Genomic DNA, 11216 nt, shown 5'->3' with positions numbered 1-11216 from the left:
AAGTGAATAAGTGAGAAGAGTTGGCTAAAGTTGTTTAGCAAAACAAAAGTGCAAATAATAACAAAGATAAATATATTTTGATTAAAATTGGACAATATTACAAACTAAAATGGTAGCAATTGGAATTGACTTGGGTACAACATACTCCTGCGTTGGAGTTTTCCAGCATGGCAAAGTGGAAATTATTGCAAATGACCAAGGCAATCGGACAACGCCCAGCTATGTAGCATTCACCGATTCTGAGCGGCTAATTGGCGATGCAGCGAAGAACCAAGTGGCCATGAATCCAAAGAACACAGTCTTTGATGCAAAACGATTGATTGGACGAAAGTTTGATGATCAAAAAATACAGGCTGATATGAAACATTGGCCATTCACTGTAGTCAACGATTGTGGCAAACCAAAGATTAGTGTCGAATTCAAAGGCGAACAGAAGCGGTTTGCTCCCGAAGAAATCAGTTCAATGGTGCTGACAAAAAATGAAAGAAACCGCTGAAGCATATTTGGGTAAATCGATAAGAGATGCAGTCATCACAGTTCCTGCTTACTTCAACGATTCCCAACGGCAAGCCACAAAAGATGCTGGTGCCATAGCTGGCTTAAATGTTCTACGTATTATAAATGAACCAACAGCCGCAGCTCTAGCGTACGGCTTGGACAAGAATTTGAAAGGTGAACGCAATGTGCTTATATTCGATTTGGGCGGAGGAACCTTCGATGTGTCAATATTAACTATCGATCAAGGTTCGTTATTCGAAGTGCGTGCAACTGCTGGTGATACACATTTGGGTGGAGAGGACTTCGATAACCGTCTAGTTAATCATTTTGCTGAAGAATTTAAACGAAAGTATAAAAAAGATTTGCGTGTGAATCCCAGAGCGTTGCGTCGTTTACGAACAGCAGCTGAGCGAGCAAAACGCACATTGTCATCGAGCACAGAAGCCAGCATTGAAATTGATGCATTATATGAAGGTATCGATTTTTACACGAAAATAAGTCGAGCGAGATTTGAGGAGCTGTGCAATGATTTATTTAGAAGCACTTTGGATCCAGTGGAGAAAGCTCTGAACGATGCCAAAATGGATAAAGGTCAGATACACGATATTGTGCTCGTTGGTGGTTCAACTCGCATTCCCAAAGTACAAAGCTTGTTGCAATCATTCTTTAATGGAAAGAGTTTGAATCTTTCTATAAATCCAGACGAAGCAGTGGCATATGGTGCAGCAATTCAGGCAGCTATATTAAGCGGTGATACGAGTAGCGAAATCCAGGATGTGCTTTTAGTTGATGTGGCGCCTTTGTCACTTGGTATTGAAACAGCTGGTGGAGTTATGACCAAATTGATTGAGAGAAATAGTCGAATTCCATGCAAACAGTCGAAAACGTTCACAACCTATGCGGACAACCAACCAGCTGTTACTATTCAAGTATTTGAGGGTGAACGTGCCATGACCAAAGACAACAATCTATTGGGTACATTCAATTTGACCGGCATTCCACCAGCACCTAGAGGTGTGCCCAAGGTAGATGTCACATTCGATTTGGATGCAAATGGTATTTTGAATGTAACTGCGAAGGAGATGAGCACTGGTAATGCCAAGAATATTACCATAAAAAATGACAAAGGACGTCTATCTCAGGCCGATATCGATCGTATGGTAAATGAAGCTGAAAAATATGCTGACGAAGATGAGAAGCATCGTCAACGTATAGCTGCTCGTAATCAATTCGAGAGTTATGTGTTTGGCGTAAAGCAAGCAGCCGAGGAAGCTAGTACTAAAATAAGTCAGTCGGATAAGGACAAAGTATTGGAGAAGTGTAGCGAGGCAATTAAATGGCTAGATGCTAATACCACAGCTGAAAAGGAAGAGTTTGAATACAAATTAGAAGAAATAACAAAGATCTGCAGTCCGATCATGACAAAGATGCATCAGCAAGCGGGCGGCAGTGGTCCACAAACTGGTAGTAATTGTGGTCAGCAATCTGGTGGTTTTGGTGGTGGCAATTATGGTGGACCAACTGTAGAAGAAGTTGACTAAGAGAAATGTTCAGTATAAAATAGAAATATAACATAATTATAAATATTGAAGACTGCTTAATTAATTTGTAGTTTTAGTTTAAAGTGTACAAATAAGGATTAAATAATTGTTTAGTTGCTTGTACTTTAAGAATTGTTGCAAATAAAAAGCCGGCCTGTAAATATTTGAAAAAAAAGCATGTGATTTTATTTTGGCTGGTGCAGAACTAAACTCTGGAAAGTTTTACGTATTGGCAGAAGATGGTAAATTTTGCGAGCTGAAAGTTTGTTTTGGATTTTTTGGATATGTTGTTGTAGCGGTAAGGGCACTCCCGAAGGTTTTGGGCAGTGTTATCGATGTTGCTGGTCTGTATATACATAGATCCGGCACGTTCCGGTACCAAGTGCCAGTAAGGTACTAGCCCTACCATCTCGGAAACGTTTTGATCTCAAAATTTTCAGCCTATTCCACTCAGGATACAACTTTTTTGGCAGTATTTCGGCATTGATTGCAGCTCCGAACAAATCCAATGATGAGCGTGACATGCTGCGAATGAAATTACCCATGTATGTACTTGCCGAAAATCCTTACTAAGCAAGGTAGGGTGCATTTGGTATTCGACTTCATTAAAGGGCCTATTACGGTACACAACTCAACTTGGTTGGGTTGTAATTAAAACAACTCAACTTTCAGACAACTCAACTCCTGTTTGGTATTACGAATTACAACTTATTTCAGTTGAAGTTGAATTGGTGCTGCCAAGCTAAGAAAGTGATGATTTGACAGATAAATGAACAGCTGATCAATTTGTGGCAGAAATTTAAGCATTTTCAAATGTGATTTTTTTATTAATGTTATATGAAATCTATTTTAAACTGGCGAAAATGTTGGTGATTGGCATGTCGCGAATACGGAAACATTCGCGTGATCATTCCAATCCCTTGGAACTACCAAGCACCAAGTAAGAAAATGTTTAAGTGACAAATAATGAGCTTCATATGAAGTTATTTTGCAGATTGGAAAGGAAGCATTTTACTCAGTACTAAACAAAATTAAGAACCATTTCCGCATACGCGTTCGTATTTTAAAATTATGCGCCACACTCCGATTCCTTGCTGACGGCAGCTATCAAATATGCTGTGGAAATGATTTTGGTGTTGGACTGGTATTAGATATAATTGAGGAGCGTATTTGTGCGAAGTAGATTAAAACCCTAACAGAAAAAACTGTATTTTACTCAAATAGGATTCCCAGGAGTAGTGATTAGTATCAATGGGACTCGCATAATTTCACCTATTTTGCCTGCATAAAACTGCGACCAGCCTCGTCCAACTATGGAATGTCACTACATAAAGTCAAAAAGTTATTCAATGTAATTCGTTTAAACGTTGGTTTTTCTAGAAATGTGTACAAAATTGTTTATTATTGTTTGATTAAAAAAGGTTTAACTACCGGCTTTAAATTTTTTGTTTTTTTTTGGTAACGTTTTATAAGCCCGTGCACCATCTAACTCTTATCAAAGGTGGTATCAAAAGACGGGTTTCCATCTCCGTTTTTAGGATTCGAAAGCGAAAATTAAAAATTTTATTTCTTTCGAAAGATATTTACAAAGACCCACAAAATGGCCCGAGAGGGTCCGAAATATGAGGCCCGGTCCACAGTTTTTTTGCACAGAACATCTTTCTGCGTTGGCAGCCTTTGGCCGCGATTCGTAAAAATAATCCTGGTTGGGTCCAACACCTTTCTGCATTGCTGTATACAAAAAATCTGGCAAAATACAACAACCACATGAAATTAGATTTTATTAGAATTAATGTTTGTGGTAATTCTTTACGACAGCATGACACTGCTAATACGTGTCCAAAAATATCGAGAGAGGTATTAAACGACGCGTCTTGACATCAGTATTAATAATCCGAAGGCGGAAAATACAAATTTTAACTCGTTCAAAAGATATTAAACACAAACCGAAAAAAGACAACAACATTACAACAACCACATGAAAATCGCCAACTTCAACTGAAAATATCTCCGGACAGAGATAAAATGTTTATTTTCCGCTTTCGGATTATTGTTCTCGAGATTAATAGCGTCTTTTGGCACCTCTCTCGATATTTTTGGACGCGTATTAGCAGTGTCATGCTGTCGTAAAGAATTACAATTTTTGTTTTCGGATTCTTAAATCGGAGGTCGAAACGTGTCTTTTGATACCAACTTTGAAAATTTTTGTTAAAAATTAGGTGGTGAACCGTCTTCTAAAACGTAACATTTTTTCAAAACAACTGCAAAATTGTATGAGACAACTGCTAGTAAGCAGTTGTAAGATTTTGACGTCTTTGACAACTACACCAACACAAGGTTGTAAACGGCAATGCCACAAAAAGTTGTAAGGCTAGACAACTCAACCGAAATTTTTTTTGACAGGTTGAGTTGTAATCTGTAATACCAAATTGCGAAATTTCAACCCAACCAGAGTTGAGTTGTAAACGGTAATAGGGGCATAAGTTTTTATGTAATAGCATTGATCCTTCTAGGTCTCACTTTGCTTATCCCTTCTCCTTAGGGAAAGCAGCAGTGATATAGACCTTTGGATGACAATATTGTTCTAGGGAACTTTAAAGCACGGTCCACAACGAAGGTGCCTTTGAAACATCTAGATGCTGATAGAAAGTTAAAAAAATATTTGGGGTGTTTTACCTCCTATTTTATTTCGCCCGGTGCTCCTTTTTAATTTTTCCCACGAGATTGGACCTACATGTTTAATGACACCCTGTAGCTTTTCTTCAAAAATACACTGCTTTTACAGAAATACACTGGGAGTGTTTGCCAAATCACGCCACTTACAAAAATTGTTTTCTAATTGAAAACAACTTGTTTCTAAATTTTTATGTAGCTTGTCCGTGATTTGAACCCAGGACCTTTGGTGTGTAGGCGGAGCAGGCTACTACGACAGTCGGATAGATAATAAATACGGCTTTCTTTTTCTGGATCACCGATCGTGCTGAATGTCCGAACACGCCCATATCTTTAGAGCACGGAATGTGAACTGCGCACCCGCCTCAGTGAAAGACGGTAAAAGTCTATTTGAGGGGTCGACTGCTAATGCGCTACCAAAAATATCGAGAGAGGTGTCAAACGACGCGTCTTGACATCAGTATTAATAATCCGAAGGCGGAAAATAAAAAAATTAACTCGTTCAAAAGGTATTAACGAAAAACCGAAAAATGACCCGCGGGTCCCTCCGAAATCGGGGTGGTATCCATAGTATTTTTGTGCAGAACACCTTTCTGCGTTGGCGGCCTTCGGCCGCGCCTATAAAAAATGCTAATTGTTTACTTTAGGTCACAACTGCTAAAACCCGACCAAAAATATCGGGAAAGGTGTCAAAAGACGCGTTTTGATCCCAGGACCGAATCCGAGAGCGGAAATTCAAAATTTTATTTCTGTCAAAAGTTATTTCCAAAAACCCGAAAAATTGTCCCCGGAGCGCTCCGAAACCGGGGGTAAGATCCATAGTATTTTTGCGCAAAACACCTTTTTGCATTGGCGGCCTTCGGCCGCGCTTATAAAAAATTATTCGTTTGGAGACCAAAACTATATCCGCGCAAAACACTTATGTTCACAATTTTTTTTGTGGGTACAACAACATTACAACAACCACATCAAAATCACCAACTTCAACTGCAAATATCTCCGGGCAGAGATACAATTTTTATTTTCCGGATTATTGTTGTCGAATTCAATACGCGTCTTTTGACACCTCTCTCAATATTTTTGGTATCGTATTAGCAGTCGACCCCTCAACTAGACTTTTACCTGAAAGACCCCAAGTTCATATCCACCGAAGCTTCAAACAGGGCCTGTCATTTGTATGGTTGCCAGACGTCCCCACTTTCTGGGATTTGTCCCCGATTTCGACGATTTGTCCCAGCGTCCCCGCTTTTACGATAGCATTTTAGATATATGTAATTTCAGTTTACGATGATTTCCTATCAAAAGTGGATGAACGACAAAAATCGAAGTTTATTCCATTAGCTGTAAGGACGAATTTGGCACAATTACGAAAATGGAAAGGACCATGCTTGCGACGAATTTTTGGCAAAAATCGATATTGTTTATTGTGAAACATTAGAATATCTGAAACTTTGGACGTCAGGATTTTTGGAATTCAGAGTTTTCAAATGGTTGGATTTCAAAACAGATCAAAACTTGCAATATAGTGAAGTAGACCCATGCCTCTTTTATTTGCTTGAAAAAAAGTGACCATCAATGATTCTTTGTTACATGATCAAATAGTAAATTTGAGAAAATTTTGGAATCCAAGGCCGATCATCACGATTTTTTTGCACAAAAATCTGCAAGCGCCAAAATGGCTGCGTTTTGTTCAGCTAATAAAGATCTCGAAGGATATACAGAAGTGCTCAAAATTGCTCAATTTTTCTATTCAATACCATGTCACAATGCGAACTGCGAAAGAATTTTCTCCTTAATGAGCTCGGAATGGACAAAAGAAAGAAATCGTTTGACTGTTGAAAATGTTGGGCACATCCTTCGAGTGAAGTTTAATTCTTCAGATTTTACATGTCTCGAGTTCCAAAAATTTTTAACCATTCCTGAGAATGCTGAACTTTTGAATAAAATCAGCAATTCCCAGAAATATGTCGGGAAGTGCTGACAGAAAATGAGCACCAGATTCTTGAAATTAGAAGTAAGAAAAAATGATGTAATAATGATTATCTTTTTTGTTGGAAGTGTCCTCGATTCATATATCAGGCATCTGGTAACCCTAGCCATCTGTGTATTTAACTTGTGTATTTTGCGCTTTTATATCTTGCCAATGATTCTTATGAGCTCACTTCTGTTGTAACCGCGGGAGCATTCCTCGCAGGAAGGAAGTTCGCCTATTTTGCACTTGCTATATCAATATCGATAATTTTGGAATAGTAACGATTATTGTTGTTGTAACAACTTAAGCATAAATACCAGAAAGACATGCCAGTACTCCCTTCCATGATATACAAATTGTGATTGTCGACCTCAACGCCAGGAAAAACAAAGGTGTATTTTGAAACATTAAATCAAGATAGTCGGGCTTGTACCGAAGAATTCACATCTAAATCCGGCAAAAGAATATCAAGATCGTTTCCACTGCTTATTACAAGAACAGCAATGGGGATGAGTATTCTGAGTCGACACTGTTCTTGCATCACATGCTTTTAAATTAAACCTTGTCAGAGATATCAGATGCAGGAAATGCGGGCTGCGGTCGAACACGTTCTGTGCTCGTGTCCTGCGCTCGTCAGGATGAGACTCCAGCTATTTGGAGTGACTCACCTATTAGAATCAGCAAGTAGCATAGGTCCTAGAAAGCGTTTAGTATTCGGCAGGAGGACCCAGCGGGTTAGGGGGTCGGAATATACTCGCAGTAGGTATGCCTGTCGTAAGAGGCAACTAAAATACCAGATTCAAGAGGCTGTGTAGCGCAACCCTTTAAGTTGCCAGCGTAATATACAGCTTCTCCAAACCCAATTGTCAACCTCACCTATCCGCGGCGAATCCTGTTTCACTAACAGACGAGGCTGTGGCGACCCCAAGCTCCTTATGGAACTTGGGGGTGGGGAGGGAGGGATGGCCTGAAGGTTTAATGTGGCCATATAAATCGTTCCTGAGATGGTCGGGCTAGCACCTTAATGGTGCTGTGTTACCGGAGCGTACCGTACATCGATAACACTCCCCAAAGCCTTCGGGGAGCAACCTTATCGCTACAACAACAACAACCCAGTTATTTTATAGGTCCTGTTATTGTTGTTGATGTAGCAGTGGCAGTGCCTGCCAAAATATTTCCCTCAGAACCGCTACGGGGTGTCTTCTTAAGTCCCCAGAACACCACCTACACAATGAGGCGAGAGTACTCCCCATTAGGGAGTGAAATGAAGTGCTGAACAAGCAGTTTCTGTTGAATACTCTGAAACCTGGGCATCCAACAGACATCTGATTGATGAGATACACCTCCCAGGGGCCTAAGGGGTCATCTCCGTAAGCATTATGAGGAAATACGGCACCTGAGAACAGAGCCGTATGGAACAAAAAAGCACAACCAGGTCCTCAGTGATATCAACAAACAGGCGCCGGACCTCTATGTCGGGAATTGCCTGGGAATCCAATTCATACAAAAAAAAAAAATGCCTAGAACTCGCAGAAGAGTAACGCATTCTCCCTAGGGAAACGTGCGTCACTCTAGCTCAACTTCGGTCTGGGTACTGTAACAGGTTAAACTCTTACCTATCCAGAATCAACCCCGACATACAAAATGTATATCCTGCTTGCAATGTGTTCCCAGATTACACCAACCAATTGGGATGTGGAGCCGACGCCTCTAACACCCCTCTCTCTATAGTTCACCCCTGTTGTATATGTATGAGTTGTTTATTTCAAAATAGATTTATAGTTTTTCCAATACATTCTGGCACAATTATGGCACAACGTTCCAGGGAGTAAAAGTATGAGGCGGTGGTTGATCGATCTGAAACAATATGTCAATTCATTTAATAATAATAATTATAATAATGGCAATAAAATACTCATAACTATTACCAATTCTGTAAATTCATCTTCACATGCCATGCGGATTCTTGCAGTCGTTGCGGGAGCTTCCAGTCTGAAATTAGAGCTCAAACCACGTTCGGTACGAGCAGCAGCTATCGCTTCTTTAATAGCAAAAAACACGGCACTACCAATGAATAACGGCGGTTCTCCAATTGCCTGAGAAACAAAGAGAGAGATATAGAGAGGAAGTAAACATACAAGAGTACCTCAGGTGTTTTGACTCACAAAAACGAGGTTATCACAGAAAATATTTAAGTATACCTACCTTTGAGGAAGAAACAGCTGTGGGATTAGGTGCACCGGTCAGTAGACTAACATTAAACTCTCCTGGTATATCTGCAAATCCTGGTATTTTATACATTCCAGGTCCTCGGGAGTAGAGTGCGCCTTGTGTTGAGTAAATAAGCTCTTCCAACACAAACAACCCATAACTTTGCATAAATGCGCCTCCAATTTGGCCAATATCGATTGCTGGATTCGAACTAGATTCAATATCCATAACAATGTCTGTACTCAAAACTTGATGATCTCCAGTAAGGCAATCAATTTCAACTACCGAAACACCAACACCATTTGTATAGTAATTATATTGGCGTGCATAAGGATCCGTGATTGGATGGTAACCGAGGTCGGGTATTTTATAAAAGCCTGCTGCATAGAGACGTATTCTCTCAAAATATAGATGTCACATTCGATTTGGATGCAAATGGTAATTTGAATGTAACTGCGAAAGAGATGAGCACTGGTAATGCCAAGAATATTACCATAAAAAATGACAAAGGACGTCTATCTCAGGCCGATATCGATCGTATGGTAAATGAAGCTGAAAAATATGCTGACGAAGATGAGAAGCATCGTCAACGTATAGCTGCACGTAATCAATTGGAGAGTTATATATTTGGCGTAAAGCAAACAGCCGAGGAAGCTGGTACTAAAATAAGTCAATCGGATAAGGACAAAGTATTGGAGAAGTGTAGCGAGGCAATTAAATGGCTAGATGCTAATACCACAGCTGAAAAGGAAGAGTTTGAATACAAATTAGAAGAAATAACAAAGATCTGCAGTCCGATCATGATAAAGATGCATCAGCAAGGGAGCGGCGGCGGTCCACAAACTGGTAGTAATTGTTGTCAACAGTCTGGTGGTGGAAATTATGGTGGACCAACTGTGGAAGAAGTAGACTAAAGAAGATGCTCAGTACTAAAATCACAAAATTGATATAAATGTGAATTTAATATTGACTGTTTTAGCTTTTTAGTTAACATTTAGTTAGTGGTTATATGTCAGGGTACAAATAAAGGTTAAATATTTGTTTTGTTTCTAGAGCTTTGTTAAAATTGTTGAAAATAAAAGCCGGCCTATATTTGAGTATTTATATACAAAAACATTTGTGTTTTCATTAACTTTGTTTTAGGAACTTGTGCTGAACTTTTCATGGTTTTGTGAAGTTTGGTTAATTTTGCATTGCCTCAGGCATGATATCCATAGTAGCCGTAGGGCAGGTCCAACTTTATTTAGGTGTCCCATTGCTTGTTCCTTGTAATATTGTGATTTAGTGACTAAAAGGCGAGGGCGAACAGCGGTGGTGCGTTGTAGCGCTACGGAAACGGGCAATGCTTTAATGGATATGAGCTCCTTTAGCATCGCTGCTTGTTGTCCTTGTTGTAGCGATAAGGTTACTCCCCGAGTGATGGTCCTTTGCCGGATACAGATCCGGCAACACAGCACCATTGGGATGCTAGCCCGACCATCTCGGGAACGATTTATATGGCCACGTTAAAAAACTTCAGGCCATCCCTCTCTCCGCACCCCCAAGTTCCATGAGGAGCTTGGGGTCTGATACTAGTCCAACCTTCATGGGAATGATTTCTTTAATCTTACGGCAGGCTGGCAATACCAGTGGAATGGGGTCAATAATGCTACCTAACATAAAGGAAACAATTCACCAAAGGTTGTAGATAAACAATCCAATAATATGATATGATGCTTTGACGACTTTTCTGAGCACTGTTGCGCCTAATAGTTGGTTAAGATGCTGACCGAAGTAAGGGGGCGATCCGAGGGACGTTCTGGTGCAAGCATACCATGGATCCCGAAACAGTCCGTTTTGTTTTAAGAATCATTTATGATTGTGAACTTTTAGAGCGCATGCCCAAAGAAGGTGAATACGATATTGCGCCGAGGACGGCAATTTCAGAGTCGTACCTGACAGAATTCACGTCTTGATACTGAAACAACAGCCCTTGCCCATTGCTTGTCTTGGTAATTCATACTAGACCGATCATTATTGGAACGATATGATGATGTAACCACGTCGAGCCTTCTAGGTCTGTGGAATTTAATCGCCTCTTGTGACAGGCATGCCTAACGCGGCAGTATTATACTCCCCTACCCACTCGGCTATTGTCAATATATGTAGGTAAAACTTCAATCCAACTTAAACTACATTGATGACTTCACTCTTATCAAACTAAATATTCGTTTATATTTATGATTTGTATCTCGATATGTTGCTTTAATATTATAACTTATGATCTTATCTGATAAATTTTTATAAAGATGCATCCATTCTCGATTTGATAACTGCATTTT

The 11216-nt window shown here is 39.8% G+C and overlaps 1 protein-coding gene and 1 pseudogene across 1 annotated transcript; both read left to right on the top strand.

Moving 5' to 3' along the window:
* On the top strand, positions 1-2214 carry LOC137237538 (heat shock protein 68-like; annotated as a pseudogene).
* Positions 2215-8536: 6322 nt separating this feature from the next.
* On the top strand, positions 8537-9976 carry LOC137243775 (major heat shock 70 kDa protein Ba-like). The gene has a single exon (XM_067771858.1). It carries the CDS (start codon positions 9360-9362, stop codon positions 9807-9809), a length of 450 nt encoding a protein of 149 aa, XP_067627959.1. The 5' UTR covers positions 8537-9359; the 3' UTR covers positions 9810-9976.
* Positions 9977-11216: the final 1240 nt, after the last annotated feature.

This window comes from Eurosta solidaginis, chromosome 1, assembly GCF_040869045.1.
Source record: "Eurosta solidaginis isolate ZX-2024a chromosome 1, ASM4086904v1, whole genome shotgun sequence".
Lineage (NCBI taxonomy): Eukaryota > Metazoa > Arthropoda > Insecta > Diptera > Tephritidae > Eurosta > Eurosta solidaginis.
Note: the sequence above shows the minus strand (reverse complement) of the source record. Positions and strands in the feature narration are given on the sequence as shown.

Coding starts and splice junctions, on each gene's coding strand:
- LOC137243775 (XM_067771858.1), top strand. CDS start 9,360: ATGAGCACTGGTAATGCCAAGAATATTACCATAAAAAATGACAAAGGA.